At 42.1% G+C, this 24,066-nt stretch overlaps 1 protein-coding gene across 3 annotated transcripts in view; it reads right to left on the reverse strand.

Annotated features, from left to right (window-relative positions):
• Positions 1-420: 420 nt before the first annotated feature.
• Positions 421-24,066, reverse strand: part of crata (carnitine O-acetyltransferase a) — a 28,425-nt gene continuing 4,779 nt past the window's right edge. For all 3 annotated transcript variants that reach the window (XM_021601730.3, XM_090233756.1, XM_036976821.2), the window contains 12 exons: positions 21,860-22,147; positions 21,357-21,475; positions 17,615-17,668; positions 13,145-13,310; positions 12,613-12,787; positions 11,732-11,910; positions 11,358-11,458; positions 10,959-11,078; positions 8,864-8,986; positions 6,894-7,092; positions 2,326-2,463; positions 421-1,734 (listed from right to left, as the gene is read on the reverse strand). In XM_021601730.3, coding sequence (XP_021457405.1) covers positions 1,519-1,734; positions 2,326-2,463; positions 6,894-7,092; positions 8,864-8,986; positions 10,959-11,078; positions 11,358-11,458; positions 11,732-11,910; positions 12,613-12,787; positions 13,145-13,310; positions 17,615-17,668; positions 21,357-21,475; positions 21,860-22,147 — 1,878 coding nt within the window. In that variant the 3' untranslated portion in view covers positions 421-1,518. The remainder of the gene's footprint in view (positions 1,735-2,325; positions 2,464-6,893; positions 7,093-8,863; positions 8,987-10,958; positions 11,079-11,357; positions 11,459-11,731; positions 11,911-12,612; positions 12,788-13,144; positions 13,311-17,614; positions 17,669-21,356; positions 21,476-21,859; positions 22,148-24,066) is intronic.

The raw sequence follows: 24,066 nt of genomic DNA on the forward strand, positions 1-24,066 counted from the left end.
AACTCACTTTCTATTCAAACCAGCTTCCATACTACTTTTAAAATGTTATTCTTTTGATATAAATGTATCCCAAAAACTTGGAAGTCAATCAATCTGCCATCATTGACACAATGGAAAATCAAATAAGTTATTATTTAAATAGCATGGGCGCCCATGCCATTTCAATATTTAAAATAACTCATTTGATTTTCCATTGTGAGGAAAAACAAATATGTACAATTTAAGGCCAAGTGGCAAACAATAATGCATGCACTAGGGATGGGAGCATGCGGGGACAGACGACGGAGTCATTGTTTTTGTGTCTGTTAAGTTGTTACTTGTATGTATACGTTTGTTTTTGGAATAAAAAAAAAATGTATATATAATTATTAAAAAATTAAAGAAAATTTGAGTGTACATATACCAGACTTGAAACTTGGATGATTTTCATAAACAATTGTTTAATGTTAATAACCAGCATTAAGTACATAACCAGTGCTATTTACAGCATTCAGAACCCAGACAGACACACAAGTACCTTCAAAATTCAAATGTCTGTATTTACCAGTGTTGGGGAGTAGTGAACTACACATAGTTCTAGTAATTTAACTACATTTTACAGTATTTACATATACTTATTCACAAAGTAGTTTGGATGTAGTGAACTACTTTTTCAAAGTAACTATAGTTTTACTATGGGTAACTAGTGTAGCTTACCTTCTTCCAGTGTGAAGTAATTGGTAGCTTGGTAAACTATATTTGAGTAGCTTCACCAACACTGGTATTTACACAATTAGTGTAAAAAAATTAAAAGGAAATCCTAGAAGGCAAGGCAGGTACAAAGTTCCAGTATCCCACTCAAACACTTGCTCTTCCAAATAACGTGCACTGTATTTGCTACAATCTCAAACATACTGTTCATAATTTAATTATACACAATTTCAACACAGCCATAATGATTCAATCTCTTTTTAGTGATCCACTCCACTCCTCAAACTATTTTGCTAACCTGTTTCCAGATCTGTTTGTGCCGTCTTGCCAACACCTATGGTCTTGTGCAGAAATAAATCTGGGACCAGGCTATTGTTTTGCCACAGGCTCATCCACAATGATGATTGCAATACAAAGAATACGATTCGATCTGTACAAGTAAACCTGCATAATTTTTTTTGATGAACAATGAATGTGAATTTAAGTCTTAATATTGCAGTCAATAAATCTTTCAACCTGTCATATAAACAACACGCCATCAAACTGATGTTGTACACCAAACTGCAATTGTAATGATGGCAACCATGTACTAGCTAAAACACCTGAATCTGGTCTGAAGCGGTATTAATCGATCTTGTATCAGTTTGTGGTGGCCTGGCCGGGCTCTGAACCAGGTCTGAGGCGAGCGGTCAATGGTGGCATAGGCCTTGGACCATCTGAAGCGGTCTTAAGCTGTCTTTTATCAGACAGTCTGTGGTGGCCTAAGTCTGGAGCAGTGTTCAGCCAAGCCTAGTCTGACCCTGAACTAGGTCTATCTTGGTTTGCCTCTCACAGCTTGGCCTTGGGGGTGCTCTCCAGCAACATCCTCATGTCCAGCAAGGCCTCCTCCAGCCTCTGGGCCATGTGGGCCGCATTGGTCTCATTGCAGCTGTTGAACGCCGACACAGCAAAGTTGATGTGTTCTGCCATGGGGTTGTAGCACACGCCATAGCCGTCGGGTGCCACGGGTCCGAAGCACATCACACAGTCAGTCTTGGCTGGCACCTTTGGGGGAGGAGAAAGAAGGGGGGAGCGGGCAAGCTTACTCCTTACGGTATGAGCATTAGCTAGACCCCCTAAGTAGCCTCAGTAGCTAGACCCCCTAAGTAGCCTCAGTAGCTAGACCCCCTAAGTAGCCTCAGTAGCTAGACCCCCTAAGTAGCCTCAGTAGCTAGACACCCTAAGTAGATTCAGTAGCTAGAACCCCTAAGAAGCTTCAGTAGCTAGATCCTTATGTAGCTAACTTCTAATGACAAAGCTTGCTAGTGTAGGTATAAAAATGAGCTAACCAAGATGACACTTGGCTGACCCTAAGGTGTCAGCTACTGACAACATTAGCTCAATAGCTAATTTTTAAGTTTGGCTACACCTGTCCCAATCGTGTAGGGCAGACAAACACGCAAGGAAAGAGTCCTTCAGCACTACGGCACAGTGTTTTATCAACCAATTACGTCAGACTAGCAGTAATTCAACCAAAATGGTTTAATAAAACACTGTCACTGCATTGTCATATGGTTGTTCAGCCACCATATTGTGTTGCCAGATCGGAAAACAACAATGAGCGTCAATGAAAAGTCCCATAAGATAGCTATTTACCTGGCTAGTGGAAAGATTGTAGTGGTTGGCCACAGCGTACGAGGTGTCCATGAAGATCTCAGGCATGGAGGTCAGGTCTTCGATGGCCTGCAGCTTCAGCCCCAGAAGGTGTCGGTCTATGGCCTGGCCATGGATCGCCTGGACACAGCCAAACCATAGACATACATATTTATATCTAATATTCATGCATATTGACGATGTGTTTAGGCTATATCATTGATCCAAACACACTGGGCAAACACACTTGACTTGTGCACTTCAAACATTTCAATGTATTCTATTATAAGGAACTGATAGTGCTCAGCGAATGGTGATTTTTGAGGTCGGCTTGGTTCTTAAAAAATAATAACTTTCTTTTTATTTAGATTCGTAATATATATATATATATATACAGTGGGGCAAAAAAGTATTTAGTCAGCCACCAATTGTGCAAGTTCTCCCACTTAAAAAGATGAGGCCTGTAATTTTCATCATAGGTGCACTTCAACTATGACAGACAAAATGAGAAAGAAAAATCCAGAAAATCACATTGTAGGATTTTTTATGAATTTATTTGCAAATTATGGTGGAAAATAAGTATTTGGTCAATAACAAAAGTTTCTCAATAATTTGTTATATACCCTTTGTTGGCAATGACAGAGGTCAAACGTTTTCTGTAAGTCTTCACAAGGTTTTCACACACTGTTGCTGGTATTTTGGCCCATTCCTCCATGCAGATCTCCTCTAGAGCAGTGATGTTTTGGGGCTGTTGCTGGGCAACACGGACTTTCAACTCTCTACAACGATTTTCTATGGGGTTGAGATCTGGAGACTGGCTAGGCCACTCCAGGACCTTGAAATGCTTCTTACGAAGCCACTCCGTTGCCCGGGCGGTGTGTTTGGGATCATTGTCATGCTGAAAGACCCAGCCACGTTTCATCTTCAATGCCCTTGCTGATGGAAGGAGGTTTTCACTCAAAATTTCACGATACATGGCCCCATTCATTCTTTCCTTTACACGGATCAGTCGTCCTGGTCCCTTTGCAGAAAAACAGCCCCAAAGCATGATGTTTCCACCCCATGCTTCACAGTAGGTATGGTGTTCTTTGGATGCAACTCAGCATTCTTTGTCCTCCAAACACGACGAGTTGAGTTTTTACCAAAAAGTTATATTTTGGTTTCATCTGACCATATGACATTCTCCCAATCTTCTTCTGGATCATCCAAATGCTCTCTAGCAAACTTCAGACGGGCCTGGACATGTACTGGCTTAAGCAAGGGGACATGTCTGGCACTGCAGGATTTGAGTCCCTGGCGGCGTAGTGTGTTACTGATGGTAGGCTTTGTTACATTGGTCCCAGCTCTCTGCAGGTCATTCACTAGCTGTGGTTCTGGGATTTTTGCTCACCGTTCTTGTGATCATTTTGACCCCACAGGGTGAGATCTTGCGTGGAGCCCCAGACCGAGGGAGATTATTAGTGGTCTTGTATGTCTTCCATTTCCTAATAATTGCTCCCACAGTTGATTTCTTCAAACCAAGCTGCTTACTTATTGCAGATTCAGTCTTCCCAGCCTGGTGCAGGTCTACAATTTTGTTTCTGGTGTTCTTTGACAGCTCTTTGGTCTTGGCCATAGTGAAGTTTGGAGTGTGACTGTTTGAGGTTGTGGACAGGTGTCTTTTATACTGATAACAAGTTCAAACAGGTGCCATTAATACAGGTAACGAGTGGAGGACAGAGGAGCCTCTTAAAGAATAATTTACAGGTCTGTGAGAGCCAGAAATCTTGCTTGTTTGTAGGTGACCAAATACTTATTTTCCACCATATTTTGCAAATAAATTCATTAAAAATCCTATAATGTGATTTTCTGGATTTTTTCCCCTCATTTTCTCTGTCATAGTTGAAGTGTACCTATGTTGAAAATTACAGGCCTCATCTTTTTAAAATGGGAGAACTTGCACAATTGGTGGCTGACAAAATACTTTTTTGCCCCACTGTGTGTGTGTGTGTGTATATATATATATTGAATGTACTATGCGGATTGAATGCTGGAACACAGAATAAAACAATTAATAAAATGATGGTAGTGACTGTCCATTACTGCTAATCCCTTATTAACCATAATTTATTCACATTACTTTAATAGGATGTTTCCGTTGTGTATATTACATTGGTTTAATTTGATGACTATTATTTCATTCAGTCATCATCTCTACAGAGCTGCTGCCTATGCTGTCTGACAACATCACTATTTTAGTAATTCTTCAAAGTAAATAAGGCATACTTTTATGACTTCTGAATACTAACTAACTATCAATCACTTAGATCACGTATTTTCAGGAAGAGATACCTTGAAGTAGCTGCTTTCTATACCTCTCCATCACACATTCTCTGTGTCTGCTCCACACCACTGAGGTATAGTAATCTCCACACAGACCGGACGAGTAGGCGCGCGCGCAATGGATTATGGTCATTGTAGTTAATTACCATGTTTTCTGTGCTAAACTATGTGGAATATTGGCCTCCCTACTACATTGCCCAGTTCGGGCTTGATCTTATTTATCTCTAGAGAAACTACAGTGCAATGTGCGCATTGAGCTCACAGAAAAAGAAACAAACTAAATTAAAATTATTAAACCGACGTTTGTCAATTAGTTTTAGTTTTTTTTAAACATCTACCTACAGTAACTAACTATCAGTTAATTGCTCAGCACTAGTGAGTGCAGTACTCTGTCACTGATGGTTAAGTAAATAGGGTGCCATAGGGTTGGGGTCAATTCCATTACAATTCTCCTCAGTGCTTTTCAATTAGGAACATATGGAATAGGGTTTAATTTCTGAATTGACTTGTTGGATTCGAACTTGTAACTTGTAATATCTACTGAGTAGATGGAAATCTACTGAGTGAGAAAGTTTCCATTCTGTCAGAACATCTTATGGTTAAATCTCATGTATCCTATGGAGAGAAGGGCAACGGTCTGGTTTCAGTCAACAGATAAGGTAGGACAGCCGTGGATTAGGCAGGAGTGAGGAATGTGGGCCGAGGCAGGGCCATGACTACACAGAGGAGCGGCACCACTGAAGTTCCTGCCTAGCAACAGTTTCAAGCAGACCACCATAGTCCCTATGCCCACTAAGGTAACCTGCCTAAATGACTACCGACCCGTAGTACTCACGTCTGTAGCCATGAAGTGCTTTGAAAGGCTGGTAATGGCTCACATCAACACCATTATCCCAGAAACCCTAGACCCACTCCAATTTGCATACCGCCCAAACAGATCCACAGATGATGCAATCTCTATTGCACTCCACACTGCTCTTTCCCACCTGGACAAAAGGAATACCTACGTGAGAATGCTATTCATTGACTAAAGCTCAGCGTTCAACACTATAGTACCCTCAATGCTCATCACTAAGCTAAGGATCCTAGGACTAAACACCTCCCTCGGCAACTGGATCCGGGACTTCCTGACGTGCCGCCCCCAGGTGGTGAGGGTAGGTAGCAACACATCTGCCACGCTGATCCTCAACCCTGTGTGCTCAGTCCCCTCCTGTACTCCCTATTGACCCTCAGGAAACTAAAAAGGCTTGGCATGGTTCCTTAGATCCTCAAAAGATTATACAGCTGCAACATGGAGAGCATCCTGACGGGTTGCATCACTGCCTGGTACGGCAATTGCTCGGCCTCCGACCGCAAGGCACTACAGATGGTGGTGTGTACGGCCCAGTACATCACTGGGGCTAAGCTGCCTGCCATCCAGGACCTCTACAGGCGGTGTCAGAGGAAGGTCCTAAAACATGTCAAAGACCTCAGCCACCCCAGTCATAGACTGTTCTCTCTACTACCGCATGGCAAGCGGTACCGGAGTGCCAAGTCTAGGACAAAAAGGCTTCTCAACAGTTTTTACCCCAAAGCCATAAGACTCCTGAACAGGTAACCAAATGGTTACCCGGACTATTTGTATTGTGTGCCCCCCCCTAACCCCTCTTTTACGCTGCCGCTACTCTCTGTTTATCATATATGCATAGTCACTTTAACTATACATTCATGTAAATACTACCTCAATTGGCCCGACCAACCAGTGCCCCCGCACATTGGCTAACCGGGCTATCTGCATTGTGTCCCACCACCCACCACCCGCCAACCCCTCTTTTACACTACTGCTACTCTCTGTTTATCATATATGCATAGTCACTTTAACCATACCTACATGTACATACTACCTCAAATCAGCCCGACTAACCGGTGCCTGTATATAGCCTCGTTACTTTTTCACTGTTGGTTAGAGCCTGTAAATAAGCATTTCACTGTAAGGTCTACACCGGTTGTATTCGGCGCACGTGACAAATAAACTTTGATTTGATAGATATGCAAGGAGTTGACTCCACCCAGTAGAGGTTCTACATATGGACTTGTGTAAACATGTCATTGTCTTATGCAGCTGTGTGACCCAGTGGGTGAATAAACTTGGTTTGAGCTTTATTAGTCGTCTGTGAGTTTCTTTGTTTGTCAGACCGGAATCTAAAGGGAATTGACCCCAAGCCTGTTGTGAGGGTATCTATCCTTTCTATTAGACAGCACTCACTCACCATGTCAGTGTATGCCCGGTGGGCTTTCACAGCCTTCTCCAGTAGGGTCACTTTTTCTATCTTCTGTTTGGCTGGGTCGTCCATGGCCTTGACGAAATTAGCAGAGTCGATGGAGCAGGAGCGGATGGTGTCGGTGCGACCCAGCTTGAACATACGCAGAGACGCGCTCTCATAGGTGGCACAGCACCGCTGATACATCCTGAGAGAGAGAGAGAGCGATCCCAGTTATATTGCATTGATACAGTTTAAGGCTAGTAGGAGTTAGGTTAGGGAATATTTTGCTCTCTGGAGATCCTACTCCTACAAAAGGAGGATATCCAGTAAGCCTATCTAAAAACATTGCCATCTAGTGGTCTGAATATTGACATTCTTATCAACAATTCTCTATTTTATGAACAAGTCTTATAAATTAGAAAGAATACATCAATTTGATGATGCTTATTATGCATTAAGGTTGAACCAAACAAATATATCACGTAACAAATATAAATGAAATAGGAAACAATTAAATATGTCAAATTGAATTAAACAATAATGTATGTTTTTTTGTTGTTGAATTTTACCCCCTTTTTCTCCCCAATTTCGTGGTATCCAATTGTTAGTAGTTACTATCTTGTCTCATCGCTACAACTCCCGTACGGGCTCGGGAGAGACGAAGGTCGAAAGTCATGCGTCCTCTGAAACACAACCCAACCAAGCCGCACTGCTTCTTAACACAGCGCGCATCCAATCCGGAAGCCAGCCGCACCAATGTGTCGGGGGAAACACTGTGCACCAGGCAACCTTGGTTAGCGTGCACTGCGCCCGGCCCGCCACAGGAGTCGCTGCTGCGCGATGAGACAAGGATATCCCTACCGGCCAACCCCTCCCTAACCCGGACAACGCTAGGCCAATTGTGCGTCCCCTCACGGACCTCCCGGTCGCGGCTGCGACAGAGCCTGGGCGTGAACACAGAGTCTCTGGTGGCACAGCGGGCGCTGCAGTGCAGTGCTCTAGACTACTGCGACACCCGAGAGGCCAACAATAATTATGTTTGCATATAATAATAGCCTAATATATTTAATATGCCATAAACTATTGTTTAACAGTTTCACTCAATTCATTCTAATTAACTTAATAATTATGACACAACCCTCACTATTGTCATTGGTTGCACTGTTTGTCATCATAACCTGGTTCAAGTATCCATGACATTACCCTGAAGAAGGCACAGTGATGCCGAAACGTTTGTGATTTACCCAATAAATTGGGAGTTTATATAGTGTGCGACTCTCTTTCTATAGTTTATTCGCCATTAGTCAGCACCTCCACCCAAAATCATTTTTCTGGGTGTGCGCCAGCTCATGTTTTTTGTTAAACAATGCAGGCATGACATAGGTGTCTGCAGTGTATCCTTATTGAAAACCAGGATTCACTAAATGTGAAGCCTGGGGAAGTTCATGGTAAAAAGATAGCTAAATAGGGGTGGGAACATGCTATAAATCAAAGGTGCTTACTAGATTAGTGTCGTATGTGCAACAGTGTGTGAGGATGGCCGGGAAATCACTGATTAAATCACAAAATATGTTGATCAACGTCGATTGTGTGTGGAACACACTTTTTGCAAAACACAATTCAGCTTTTCCTACAAGGTTTCTTCCATCTCCTGCACTGTTGTAAACTAGCATACTGAACAACTCTGCAAAGTGTGTCCTACCCAGTCTAAAAACAGTGATGATAACATAACATGTAGCACCAGCAGTGAGCACCAACGGCATGTGGGAGAGGGTTCTTGAAATGTAACATCCAATAAAAAATCTTGCCGCTGAAAGCCAGCGTTCCATTCAAACCGTTTTGACTAAGACACAATTCTCTAAAAGTCAAAGGGAGGCGTGACAACAATGTGATTTTGGAGGTGTGGCTACACGAGACTATTTGCAGTGTAACTGAAATAAGAACGGAAACATAATTAGCATAGTGCGTATCCTCACCTGTAGTAGGCCAGCTGTAGTCCCATCTGGATGAAGGCATCGGGGCTCATCTTGTGGGTCTTGGGAACGTTCTTGCCAAAGTGGGAGAAAACAATGACTTTGACATCCAGGTCATGAACCATTCTGGGGGGTAGATGTCACAACGCAGAATATTACAGGTTAGGCCTATACAAATATATTAATTCATAATTGAATACATCCAAACTATGTTTCTGAACTATATCCATAGGCCTGTATAATATTTAACCAAGGTCTGGAAAATAAGACTGGTTGATTCAGGTGTGTTAGCGCTGGGCTGAAAAAAAAAGCTGGAGCCCCCTGTAGCCCTCCAGGACCAAGGCATGTATGTAGCAGAGGAGGCTGGTGGGTGGAGCTATAGAAGGATGGGCTCCTTGTAATGGCTAGAATGGTATTAATGGAACGGAGTCAAACGTGCGGTTTCCATATGTTTGATTACAGTGAGCCCATCCTCCTATATCTCTCCCCCACCAGCCTCCTCTGCTATGTAGCTAGCTCTCACACATAGAACTAGAACACATCTTTCTATGTACTGTATATACAGTTGAAGTTGGAAGTTTACATACACTGAGGTTGGAGTCATGAAAACTCATTTTTCAACCACTCCACAAATTTCTTGTTAACAAACTACAGTTTTGGCAAGTCGGTTAGGACATCTACTTTGTGCATGACAAGTAATTTTTCAAACAATTGTTTACAGACAGATTATTTCACTTATAATTCACTGCATCACAATTCCAGTGGGTCAGAAGTTTACATACACTAAGTTGACTGTTTCTTTAAACAGCTTGGAAAATTCCAGAACAATTATGTGCCTCTTTGCTTGACATCAGGGAAAATCTAAAGAAATCAGCCAAGACCTCAGGAAATAAAATTGTAGACCTCCACAAGTCTGGCTCATCCTTGGGAGCAATTTCCAAACACCTGAAGGTACCACGTTCAACTATACAAACAATAGTACGCAAGTATAAACACTATGGGACCACGCAGTCGTCATACCGCTCAGGAAAGAGACGAGTTCTGTCTCCTAGAGATGAACGTACTTTGGTGCAAAAAGTGCAAATCAATCCCAGAACAACTGCAAAGAACCTTGTGAAGATGCTGGAGGAAACAGGTAAAAAAGTATCTATATCCACAGTAAAACGAGTCCTATATCGACATAACCTGAAAGGCCGCTCAGCAAGAAAGAAGCCACTGCTCCAAAACCGCCATAAAAAAGCCAGACTACGGTTTGCAACTGCACATGGGGACAAAGACCATACTTTTTGGAGAAATGTCCTCTGGTCTGATGAAACAAAAATAGAACTGTTTGGCCATAATGGAGGAAAAAGGGGGAGGCTTGCAAGCCGAAGAACACCATCCAAACCGTGAAGCACGCGGGCGGCAGCATCATGTTGTGGGGGTGCATTGCTGCAGGAGGATCTGGTGCACTTCACAAAAAAGATGGCATCATAAGGTAGGAAAATGATGTGGATATATTGAAGAAACATCTCAAGACATCAATCAGGAAGTTAAAGTTAGGTCACAAATGGGTCTTCCAAATGGACAATGACCCCAAGCATACATCCTAAGTTGTGGCAAAATCACTTAAGGACAACAAAGTCAGGGTATTGGAGTGGCCATCACAAAGCCCTGACCTCAATCCCATAGAAAATTTGTGGTCAGAACTGAAAAAGCGTGTGCGAGCAAGGAGGCCTACAAACCTGACTCAGTTACAGCAGCTCTGTCAGGAGGAATGGGCCAAAATTCACCCAAATTATTGTGGGAAGCTTGTGGAAGGCTATCCAAAACGTTTGACCTAAGTTAAACAATTTAAAGGCAATGCTACCAAATACTAATTGAGTGTATGTAAACTTCTGACCCACTGGGAATGTGATGAAAGAAATAAAAGCTGAAATAAATCACTCTCTACTATTATTCTGACATTTCACATTCTTAAAATAAAGTAGTGATCCTAACTGACCTAAGAGGGAATTTTTACTCGGATTAAATGTCAGGAATTGTAAAAAACTGAGTTTAAATGTATTTGGCTAAGGTGTATGTAAACTTCCGACTTCAACTGTATCTACACTCTCACATGTTCATGTTCTGCTTGGCCTTCTCAATGTCCTTCTTGATCTCTGGTGTGATGTTAAAGCGTAGTTTCTGAGGCATCGGCAGGGGGACCATGGGGGTACGCACCATCTCAGACTTCTTCCTGGTAGATCACAAATATGACAGGAAACCCTCAGTTCATGGTACTTGTTAAGGGAATTAGACCTGCAGACACGATGGCGCAGATTAACATTTCCCACAAATCTTCCATTGACGTCAATAAATTATTTTAAAATGTCTGAAGTAGAGTTGGCCAAAGATTGACAGAAGCAGATCTCATTTGTTTCTGTTCTACACAAAGCCAGCACGACAGGGATGAGCGAGTGATTGAAGAGACTGTGTTTTGTAAATTAATGAGATGACCCAACAGTGGTGCACTTACGTGTACTCGACGACGTGGTCAATCAAGGACACGATAGGCGGGCCTTCAGCAGGGGCGTGCTCATACATCAGACCACATGACCCGTCCTCTCCAATGATAAACTGGAAACAAGGGAAACGGGAAAGTGAGGAACACTTGACAACACAGACTCAGGGATTTCAGTCAAATAAGTTCAGTGTTTAAAAAAAAAATGCAGTACCAGTCAAGTTTGGATAGACCTACTCATTCCAGGGTTTTTCTTTATTTCTACTTCAAGAAGGGGAAGATACATACAGTGTGTACGTGTGTGTGTATTCTGTGTGAGTGAGTGTACGTGTGTTGCTGCTGTTCCAGCGACTGCCCCCTCCGTGGAGCATCGGTATGTGTAGCGTCACCTGCAAAGTCTTGTCGAACCAGCGGTTGCCACTGTTCCAGCGACTGCCCCCACCGTGGAGCATCTGGACAGCGGCTCGGCTGTGATACAGCTCGTCTGAGACGCAGGGCATGGGAGCATCCAGACATACTGTGAAGATGCTCTTCTGGATGGCCTGCACAGAGTCTTTGTTCGTCTTATCTAAGTGGAGAAAAGGACGAACACCAATCTATTTGTTATTCACACTTACCCAAACCCAGTTGTAAACACAGTTCTAATCTAATTTGACTCCAGTTCTAAACCACTGCTCACCTCTGGCCCAGTTCTTCCACATCAGCACAGTTGAAGTGAATAGATTCAAAGAGAGGAAACCACTATATTGAGACACAGCCCCTTTCCCTGTGATGGGTTCTGACTTCTAAACTTGAAAAAATTAAATATCCTTATTCATGTCACTGAGGGAGAGAGGGGAATGTAGAATGTTTACATTCTGTCAGAACATGATCATGCTAGACATCAGATATCCTATGGAAAGCGGAACGGGCCACAGTCTGGTACAAGTCAACAGGAAAGCCGTGAGTTGGGGAGGATTGAGGAATTTGGGCTGAGGTCAGGTCAGAGGAAGTGAGGAAGAACAGATATCACTAAAGTCCTGTCTAGCAACAGAGGTGTATTGGCTGTCCAGATGTGTAAGGAGGAGACTCAGCGTAGGAGGAAGGTTTAAATACCAGTGCTTGTGTAAATATGTCTTTGTCTGTTCAGCTGTCTGACCCATTGGGTGAATAAACTTGGTTTGAGCTTTCCTTAGTTGTCCATTAGTTTTTACTCACTTTGTCAGAACCCTTTGTCAGAACTTTGTCAGAACACCTGCCTTTGCACCACCTCATAAACTTGTTTTCTCACCCTTGATGAGGTTGTTGTAGGCCTTGCCCCAGCTGTTGCGTTGGTTAGAGGTGAGGATGCCGATGGGCTCCTTGTTGGTCTGCAGGGACGAGCTCCAAACCTTCTCCAGTTGCATGTACAACTGGTCCACCGTCAGCGGGGTGCCATCACTGTTGTACACGTCCAGGACAAAGAACTGATGGAGGAGAGACAGGAGAGAGAGAGAGAGACAAATTATGTATTCACAATCAACTTGTAGACAGAAGAAAATGCTCAACCTGGGTCATGAGCCAATCGGTCTGAAACAGGGCGAGACTACTTGGCCTTGTGCAATAAAAAAATGCTCAGTTTTCAGATGCATGTTTCCTGTAGCGTACAATAATGACCACCACCCTGATTTGGCAAGGTGTACAGTAGCTGTGATGTCTAAACAATCAACTGCATCAGAGTTAGAGTGTGCAGATGAATTATTTTCTTTGTAATTACACATCGACAAAGCGTGAAATAAACACCTTTGGACTACACTAAGTTCCATAGGTCTTTCTTGGTTTACCTGGAAGTTGTGCACCACAGTGATGTGTGTGGGAGGCCTGGAGCGATGGGCATGGTTGACCACCGAGTCCCTCTTCAGGCCGGGGACGCGACATGAGGACAGGACCTGATAATACTGGTTCATACACAACTGCTTCCCACCCAGGTACTCCACTGGTAACGTCTCACTGCGGACCGAGCAATGAGAGGTGGATGGTCAAACATTCATTTACGGACTCATTGAAGTTCTTCAACTATTAAGAGAGACATTTTCTTGAACATTCAGTCATAAGGCTTACGTGGTGATCCCATAATTATGACAAACAGTTACGACAACTGATGTCAACTTGTGGCAATAAACTTAAAGGTGCACTATGCAGGAATCGCTCCGCCATTTCCTGGTTGCTAAAATTTGAATAGTTCCTCTAATTTCAGTTTATGTGACAAAACAAGCAAGTATGGTATAGAGAGTCATTGTACCATCTAAACCGCTGTGAATATATATTTTTGTTATTGTATTTTCAGCTGGTGTACAAAATACAAGGTAAAATATTTAAAATAGGAAGCATAGAAACAGAGTACATGGAACAGATCTACTGCTTCTTAGACTTGCTGTCAATGAGATTGACAGGTCTATAACTCACATTTCTATGTGATTGTTTTTCTTAGGTCACCCAAAAAGTTATATATTGCAGCTTAAACACAGTGATTAAACTGTGATCTCTAAGCTAGATAAAGCAGTCTGCTGCCAACCAGACAGAGCACACACACTTGAGATTGTGTGTGTGTGTGTATGTGTAATATACACACAGACACAGACACAGACACAGACACATACATACATACACACATACATACATAGTATAGTTATAAATATAGTATAAACAAATATATTATACAGATATATAATAAAAATAATCTGATTCATCCTCACTGTTTTAAAATATACACTGAGTGTTCAAAAGAGAGGTCAGGTTAACTGGTGATTATGTTAAGACTGATTGTTTTTTAAGATAAGTTTAATGCTAGCTAACAACTTAACTTGGCTCCATGCTGCACATGCGTAACAGGTAGTCAGCCTGCCACGCAGTCTCCTCGTGGAATGCAATGTAATCGGCCATAATCGGTGTCCAAAAATGCCAATTACCGATTGTTGTGAAAATGTTAAAATCGGCCCTAATTAAATCAGCCATTCCGATTAATCGATCGACCTCTAGTTCAAAACATTAAGAACACTATCCTAATTTCAAGTTGCACCCCCTTTTGCTCTCAGAACCGCCTCAATTCGTTGAGTCATGGACTCTACAAGGGGTCAAAAGCGTTCCACAGGGATGCAGGCCCATGTTGACTCCAATGCTTCCCACAGTTATGTCAAGTTGGCTGGATGTCCTTTGGGTGGTGGACCAGAATTTATACACACAGGAAACTGTGTGAAAAACCCAGAAGCATTGCAGCTCGACACAAACTGGTGAGCCTGGCATCTACTACCATACCCCGTTCAGAAGCAGTTAAATCTTTTGTCTTGCTCATTCACCCTCTGAACGGCACGCATACACAATCCATGTCTCCATTGTCTCAAGGCTTTAAAAAAAAAAATCTTTAACTTGTCTCCTCCCCTTCATCTACACTGATTGAAGCGGATTTAACAAGTGACATCAATAAGGGATCATAGCTTTCACCTGGTCAGTCTATGTCATGGAAAGAGCAGGTGTTCATAATGTTTTGCATTGTCAGCGTATAGGCACTATCAATGCTAACTTTCAAACACTAACTTCTTAGCATTTGTGGCAGAACTTCAATGCAAGTTAATGGTATTTTTTTTATTTTACCAAATGTATTATAATAGAAAACAGAAACACCTCATTTACATAAGTATTCAGACCCTTTGCTATGAGACTTGAATTTGAGCTCAGGTGCATCCTGGTTCCATTGATCATCCTTGAGATGTTTCTACAACTTGACAGGAGTCCACCTGTGGTAAATTCAATTGATTGGACATGATTTAGAAGGACACACACAATTGTCTAGAAAAAGTCCCACAGGTGACAGTGCATGTCACAAAAAAAAACAAGCCATGAGGTCTAAAGAATTGTCCGTAGAGCTCAATGACAGGATTGTGTCGAGGCACAGATCTGGGAAAGGGTACCAAAACATTTCTGCAGCATTGAAGGTCCCCAAAAACACAGTGCCCTCCATCATTCTTAAAATGGAAGACGTTTGGAACCACCAAGACTCTTCCTAGAGCTGGCTGCCCAGCCAAACTGAGCAATCAGGGGAGAAGGGCCTTGGTCAGGGTGGTGACCAAGAACCCGATGGCCACTCTGACAGAGCTCTATAGTTCCTCTGTGGAGATGGGAGAACCTTCCAGAAGGACAACCATCTCTGCCACACTCCACCAATCAGGCCTTTATGCTAGAGTGGCCAGACAGAAGCCACTCCCGCATGGAGTTTGCCAAAATGCACAAAAAACTCTCAGGCCATGAGAAACAAGATTCTCTGGTCTGATGAAACCAAGATTGAACTTTTTGGCATGAATGTCAAGCGTCACATCTAGAGGAAACCTGGCACCATCCCTACGGTGAAGCATGGTGGTGGCAGCATCATGCTGTGGAGATGTTTTGCAGGGACTGGGAGACTAGTCAGGATCAAGGGAAATATGAATGGTGCAAAGTACAGAGAGATCCTTGATTAAAACCTGCTCCAGAGCGCTCAGGACCTCAGACTGGGGGCGAAGGTTCACCTTCCAACAGGACCACGACCCTACGCATACAGCCAAGACAATGCAGGAGTGGCTTCGGGACAAGTCTCTGAATGTGCTTGAGAGACCCAGCCAGAGCCCCGACTTAAACCCGATCGAACATCTCTGGAGACATGAAAACAGCTGTGCAGCGACACTCCTCATCCAACCTGACAGAGCTTGAGAGGATCTGGAGAGAAGAATGTGAGAAAGTCCCCAAATACAGGTGTGCCAAGCTTGTAGTCTCATACCCAAGATGACACGATGCTGGAGTCGCTGACAAAAGGTGCTTTCAGGGCCTGACTACTTATGTAAATGTTATACTTATGTAAACATTTAAATACATTTTAGAATAAGGCTGTTACGTAACAAAATGCGGAAAATTCAAAGGTTCTGAATACTTTCCGAAGGCACTGTATATACAGTACCAGTCAAAAGTTTGGACACACCTACTCATTCCAGGGATTTTTTATATTTTTTACATTGTAGAATAACAGTGTGGACATTAAAACTATGAAATAACATATGGAATCATGTAAGTAACCAAAAAAACATTTTATAATTGAGAGATTCTTCAAAGTAGCCACCCTTTGCCTTGATGACAGCTTTGCACACTCTTGCCCCTTCTCTCAACCAGCTTCATGAGGTAGTCACCTGGAATGCACTTCAATTAACAGGTGTGTCTTGTTAAAAAGTACATTTGTGTAATTTCTTTCCTTCTTAATGTGTTCGAGCCAATCACTTGTGTTGTGACAAGGTAGGGGTGGTATACAGAAGATAGCCCTATTTGGTAAAAGACAAAGTCCATATTAGAACAGCTCAATTAAGCAAATAGAAATGACAGTCCATCATTACTTTAAGACATGAAGGTCAGTCAATCTGGAAAATGTCAAGAACTTTGAAAGTTTCTTCAAGTGTAGTCACAAAAACCATAAAGCGCTATGATGAAACCAGCTCTCATGTACATTAGACCAGTGGAAATCTGTATTTTGGTATGGTGAGTCCAAATTTAAAATGTTGGTTCCAACGCAGTGTCTTTGTGAGACGCAGTGTAGGTGAATGGATGATCTCTGCATGTGTGGTTCCCACCGTGAAGCATGGTTTGCGCTCAGTGGGACTATCACTTGTTTTTCAACAGGACAATGGCCCAACACATCTCCAGGTTGTGTAAGGGTTATTTGACAAAGAAGGAGAGTGATGGAGTGCTGGCCTCCACAATCACCCGACCTCAACCCAGTTAAGATGGTTTGGGATGAGTTGGACCGCAGAGCGAAGGAAAAGCAGCCAATAAGTGCACAGTATATGTTGGAACTCCTTCAAGATGGTTGGAAAAGCATTCCAGGTGAAGCTGGTTGAGAGAATGCCAAGAGTGTGCAAAGCTGTCATCAAGGCAAAGGGTGGCTACTTTGAAGAATCTCAAATAAAATATATTTAGATTTGTTTAACACTTTTTTGGTTACTACATGATTCCATATGTTATTTCATAGTTTGATGTCTTCACTATTATTCTACAATGTAGAAAATAGTAAAAATAAAGTTTTCCAAACTTTTGACTGGTACTGTATGTATGTATAAATAAAATAGTTCCTGGTTAGCCAGTTTGGCTAAATATAAATCAGGGTTAGCAGGATTAGGGGCAGGAAATCAGATCCTGGTACAATCTGAGTCAATTTAACATGGCTCTTCCCTTGTATTGGATTTTGCCCTCTGATTAAATCGTGTCGTTAAGACAAGATGCGGAGCACTGGCACTCACTTGTCAATCATTGTCTTGAAGTCCAAAACGCCAGCGATCAGCTTGGCAGCAAACCTGGGTGGAGAGATTTGAGCAGGATGATGTTATCAAATTTTATTTGTCATATGCTCCGAATATAACATGTGTAGACTTTACCGTGAAATGCTTACTTACAAGCTCTTAACCAACAGTGCAGTCCAAGAAGAAAGTATTTACCAAGTAGGCTAAAATAAAAAGTAATAATAAAAAGTAACACAATAAGAATAACGAGGCTATATACAGGGGGCACCGGTACCGAGTCAGTGTGCAGGGGTACAGGCCAGTTGAGATAATCTGTAAATGTAGGTGGGGGCGAAGTGACTATGCATAGGTAACAAATAAACATTGAGTAGCAGCAGTGTAGGGGGGGGGGGGGGCAATGTAAATTGTCCAGTGGCGATTTTTATGAATTGTTCAGCAGTCTAATGGCTTGGGGTAGAAGCTGTTGAGGAGCCTTTTGGTCCTAGACTTGGCGCTCTGGTACCGCTTGCCATGTGGTAGCAGGGAAAATAGTCTATAATTTGGGTGACTGGAGTCTCTGACAATTTTATGGGCTTTCCTCTGACACCACCTATAATATAGGTCCTGGATGGTAGGAAGCTTGGCCCCAGTGATGTACTGGGCCGTTCGCACTACCCTCTGTAGCGCCTTACGGTCAGATGCGGTGCAGTTGATGCTTGGTCAATGCATTTGAGTGAATGGGTACGAAATATGCTTCTAAAAATGTTATGGATACTTAATTGCTTGTTATTTTAATTCTCAAACACTATTCTAGGACACTTGGGGCATAAGAAACAAAATGCGCAAAAATAGTTTGATGGATCTTTTGAATCGGACCTTATTGCTTTTATCTTAATAAAATAAGATAAAAGCTGAAGTAAGAAAGGTATAGAAAAGTTCAGGAAAACATCAGGGATGATCATCAAACAATCTTTGTGAATGATCGTTTGTGGAGAATCAATTCATTTCCCTCAGTTATTCTATGCAGATTCATCACTCACAGCTTTCATCATATGCACAACACAGACGACGTGTTCCTGAGAATCCTACCTTTCAGGAAAGGTATTCGCTCCAACCATTGTAAATCTAGAGCTGAATTCGTAGTTAAAATTATTTAAAGATGCGCCAGAAGATGCTTTTACTGCTCCGTTAGTCCCAGCCACAGATATCAAAGGTTACTCAGGTAACCACAGTTCTATGAACTGAGCGGCAAATTCAGATGAGTAAAACAAGGCATTCATTGGGGTTATTGCTGGGAGCCAACAATTAAATTGGGGAGAGATGCCTGGACTAAATCATAAAAAATATTGCAAGGGTGATATTCTGAACAGTGCACAACATAATTGCAGTGAGATATAATAACAGAAAAAAACGTATAAACTAGTAGAAATGACATAAGAGTTAGGCTCGACAAAATTGATTCACGGTTTAACGGATTTTCCCCCCAGAGAAGTGAGGTGAGCGAAAACAAATAAAAATACATGAAGTGAATAAGGAAAAACAGTAAGTTACCACATTGTCCTAGGCTCTTGTGCAGGCTCTAGGACTAATGTGAGCTTCAATAGTTATATTATTCCATGTGAAAACTTACACTATTTGTCTTTTAAAAAATGCAGATGTTACAATGTTGTTAATAAAATTAAACACAATGGGAAGTATAACTTGTGACAGTTTCTTTATTCCTGAGAGAAAACAAAGTGCAATCCAATTTCATAATTGAATGTGATGTATAGAGTAATAGAGATTTAAAGATCATTTAAAAAAATATAGAATTCAAGAGTAAAAGACAAATAATAGTAATCAAATTAAGATAAATGTATAATAATGAGTTATTATGTCCTGATCTCTGGCCAGTCAATTGGTTAAATTACATTGTTGTTTCGTCTATTAATCGTTTCTAATAGATCTGAAAATGATGCAATAACCATGAATTTAACCGACTGTTTGTTTATAATGAGGGACGTCCCACATTTAACCTGGAAACATAAATAGTAGGAATTTGCACTGGCTTCAGTCATTATGGTGTGAGCGTTTCACTGTCCAATCCAAGGCTTGAACATGTTCTGAGGCTTTTTGGTCTCTTGTGCATCAACTTGGGAAAGCCTCAAGGGAGAGCGGACGGTGCATTATAAGCAGAGCCCTACATATATTGCCCAAAAATAACAGGGGTGTGGAGAAAAGTAAGGCAGGGCATCCGTTAAACAGTGATTCAACTTTGTCCTGCCTAATACATATGATAAAACCCCCCAGGGGATTATTTGCGTGATCAATGAGGTGAAAACAACATGGTCTTAGCTCAGACAACAAGCCATTTCTCTGCCATGTCAATAGGCCATCTAAATCCTTTATACATGTAACCTATGTCAACAGGGGCCCATGTGCTGCAGTGCTTACTTCAGTGATCCGCTACTGCACCCCTTTATTTATATATATTTTCAGAGAGAGAGCGAGAGGGTGGGGGGGTGCAGTCTGAAGGGTAGTGTGTACAAAGGTCTTATGAATCTCAACTGACCCCATAGTGAAATGTCACCCAATTGGCAATATTGTACTGGAAAGGTGAATGGTAGCTTGAGTTCACATTAGCAGGTGACTGACACAGGGCCCCAGTTTTGTGTCATGGTGACATGTCTGTTACATGAAAATACACACTAAGTGATATGTGAGCAGAAATGGTGTTGGAGAAAGTGTGAAGGTTGTAACACAGGAGTAATGACTAGCAATGACTGCTAACACTAATACACGACAGCAGTGCAAGAGAGGACTGTATTTACATGACAGTATGGGTGCGTTCGTTAATTCACTCTGGCTACCTACTCTGATTTCAGAGCACTCTCGTCTGAGTGTGCCAGAGCGCAGAATAACTGATGAATTTACGGAAGCTCAACACCAGTTGAATGTGCCCGGTGTCATTAAACATTGGCAAAAAAAGCGTAATTAAATTGTTGCCAGCAGCACAGATAATCACCAACGCTCTAGATAACAAGAAAATAGCCTAACCAGCTCTCTCATTTGTGTCTGGCAGTAGCTTGCAAGCCTGCCAACATTAGCCAGTTAGCTTGGGTGCTTGACTGCCGTTGTGAGGCCAGAACGCTCGGATCAACCCTACTCCTCAACCAGAGCATCCAGTCTGCGCTCTGAATGCTCTGAGAGCAAAACGCTCTGAATTTACGAACGGACAATCTGACAACGTTCTGAATTTACGAATACCCAGAGGGCACTCTGACACTCCAAAGTGAATTTACAAACGCACCCTAAGTTACCTAAAGTATAGCTGCAGGTGTAGACCTTACAGTGAAATGTTTACTTACGAGCCCCTAACCGACAGTGCAGTTTAAAAAAATATGGATAATAAGAGATAAAAGTAACAAGTAATTAAAGAGGAGCAGTAAAAAATAACAATACATACAGGGGGGTGCCGGTGCAGAGTCAATGTGAGAGGGGCACCGGTTAGTTGAGATAGTATGTACATGTAGGTAGAGTTAATTAAAGTGACTATGCATAGATGACAACAGAGAGTAGCAGTGGTGTGGAGAGGGTGGGGCAATGTGAATAGTCTGGGTAGCCATTTGACTAGATACAGTACATACAAGGATTTTGTAACAAAGGTGTTTCTAATGGTAAAGATGGTAAAGATGTAGCGGTAGTGGTGAGGAATTTGTACAAAGCTGAGTGTTATGTTTGTTCCTACTGGCGTCTATGTGGGGAGGGGCTTGGTTCATCTCACCTCATCTGTCCCTGGCGGTCACTGAACTCCAGGCGGGGTAAGACCACCCCGGGACTAGAGTGGACCACTACAGGCATCCGGTAGTCCAGATAGGCTGTAGTCAGCCACCAGTCTGACAGCTGGGGAGAGACGGAGAGAGAAAGAGAGAGAGAATGGCCAAATGAAGAGATGCATTACAAAAAAATACAAAATAAGAGTGAACCATTCTCAACTTTGCCCTTGACACGTTATTGTAATCTGGTCTTGTCTAAAGAATGTTCCTGTTTAATAACAATGTATCTCTGTTCTGTTTTGTGGAATTAATCCATGGTACAGGTTTCTAAATCATAGATAAAAGTGGCATTCGATTTTATTTTAACAATAGCAGGTGGCTATAACCATAGGCCACTTGTACAACAACACCAAATTGCTAGCCTTGCCTTTGAGTAGGGCTGGGCGATATGGCCAAACTATCATATACTGTATTTTAATACAGGGTTAGGGTTTGATTTCAGCCAACTCACCCAGTTCTCAGTCTTGCGGGCCCTTCTCTCCAGGCCCTTCTGCAGCCTCTCCCCAACCCCCCCAGCCTTCTGGAACTCTGCCAACAGCTCCTTGGTGTGGCTCAACTCCTCCTCATCCACGATGGGCTCCAGGGTGGCCAGGTAGCGCTCACACGTCTGCTGGAGGGAGGGTACTGGGAGCTTGGGGAGGCCCTCCTGGTGGCTCAGGTAGCGCCCAGGGATGCGCGTGGGCGCCACAGGCCTAACCAGGCGGCCACAAGGTTTCACCTTGTACCATAGGTCCTTAGCCTGGGAAATAGAGAGTAAGGTAGGGGAAATACTGGTCAGAGCCTGAGGATCAATTACTGTAATGTAGTTAGTTATATTGTATTCTGTAGCCATGCAGACATGAAAATGATCTTTAGCCTGTACTACTGTATGACTAGTAGCTAGGTATTCTGCAGTAATTACATGTTGACTACCAAAGTTGGTATCGAAGAATTTAGCTCTGCGAAGACGATATGACTACCTACTGGTTGTCATAGGCAATAGCCATTGGCTAATACACTTCCCAACAAACCAATGAAGGAAAGAATGGGGAAAGGTGAAGAGAAAGTGATATGAAACATTTTTTAATTGTGACACGGTCACACGACATGTCAGAGCTGTCAGAGACATTCAACATATAAAAACAGCAAATTGCGAAAGGCTAGCTATAGCCAAGAATTAGGTAAACAAATGAATTAGCCAAATAAAATTGTTGCTGTGCTGTCAGATAGGGGTTGAAGCTATTTTTGCATGAATCCAACCAACTGTTATTGGTTCATGGATCTTGTCTGTTTAATCTATGGTAATTATATTTGTATATATATTTTTTTTTTACTTTCGCTATTTTAAATTAAATGTCATATGTGACCTGTTACAGAAAGATGGGATTATGACTAGGGTTGCAAAGGGTCGGAAACTTTCCATGGGAAATTAAGCCTGGGAATATTGGGAATTTTTCATCAAAAAACATTAGCTTATAACAGTGAACCTTTTTTGTGGGATACACATAAGGCAAGTCTAGGTCTTGTGTCATATTTTGGTTAACTATCCCCAATTCAATGGAATTGCAGCCCTCCGCATGCACAGTGCATTCTTCTATCACATGTACAGCTGATTCTCTAGATCTTGCACACTAATGAGATGCTATTGAGCTCACACTACTACTCTGTCTGAGCCAGGGACTACATGCTTTCCTCGTAAAATTTTTACAGACTGTATCACAATTCCAGTGGTTCAGAGGTTTACATACAGTGGGGCAAAAAAGTATTTAGTCAGCCCCCAATTGTGCAAGTTCTTCCACTTAAAAAGGCGCCTGTAATTTTCATCATAAGTACACTTCAACTATGACAGACAAAACTAGATAAAAAATTCCAGAAAATCACATTGTAGGATTTTTAACAAATATATTTGCAAATTATGGTGGAAAATAAGTATTTGGTCAATAACAAAAGTTTATGGCACATATTGCACTTTTACTTCTCCAACACAATTGATGCCAGCTGAACGCACCAGGTCTCCAGTGCGCCTTCACAGCCCAGTACATTCTGTAGAGCAGGTAGAGAGTTAAGTTCCTTAGTGTCCACATCACCAACAAACTATCATGGTCCAACCACACCAAAAGAGTTGTGAAGAGGGCACAACAACACCTATTCCACCTCAGGAGACTGAAAAGATATGGCATGAATCCCCAGATCCTCAAAAAGTTCTACAGCTGCACCATCGATGTGCTCGGCTGCAACTGCAGCCGAGCACAACTACAGCTGCAACTGCTCGGCATCCAACCGTAAGGCGCTACAGAGGGTTGTGTGTACTAGAGTTCAACCGATTATGATTTTTCAACGCAGATACCGATACCGATTATTGGAGGACCCCAAAAAGCCGATACCGATTAAATCGGCCATTTTTAAAAATGTATTTATAATAATGACAATCACAACAATACTGAATGAACACTTATTTCAACTTAATATAATACATCAATAAAATAAATTTATCCTCAAATAATGAAACATGTTCAATTTGGTTTAAATAATGCAAAAACAAAGTGTTGGAGAAGTAAAAGTGCGATATGTGCCATGTAAGAAAGCTAACATTTAAGTTCCTTGCTCAGAACGTTAGAACATATGAAAGCTGGTGGTTCCTTTTAACATGAGTCTACAATATTCCCAGGTAAGAAGTTT

The sequence above is a fragment of the Oncorhynchus mykiss genome, chromosome 5 (assembly GCF_057628025.1).
Source record: "Oncorhynchus mykiss isolate SJ-2025 chromosome 5, ASM5762802v1, whole genome shotgun sequence".
NCBI classification, from domain to species: domain Eukaryota; kingdom Metazoa; phylum Chordata; class Actinopteri; order Salmoniformes; family Salmonidae; genus Oncorhynchus; species Oncorhynchus mykiss.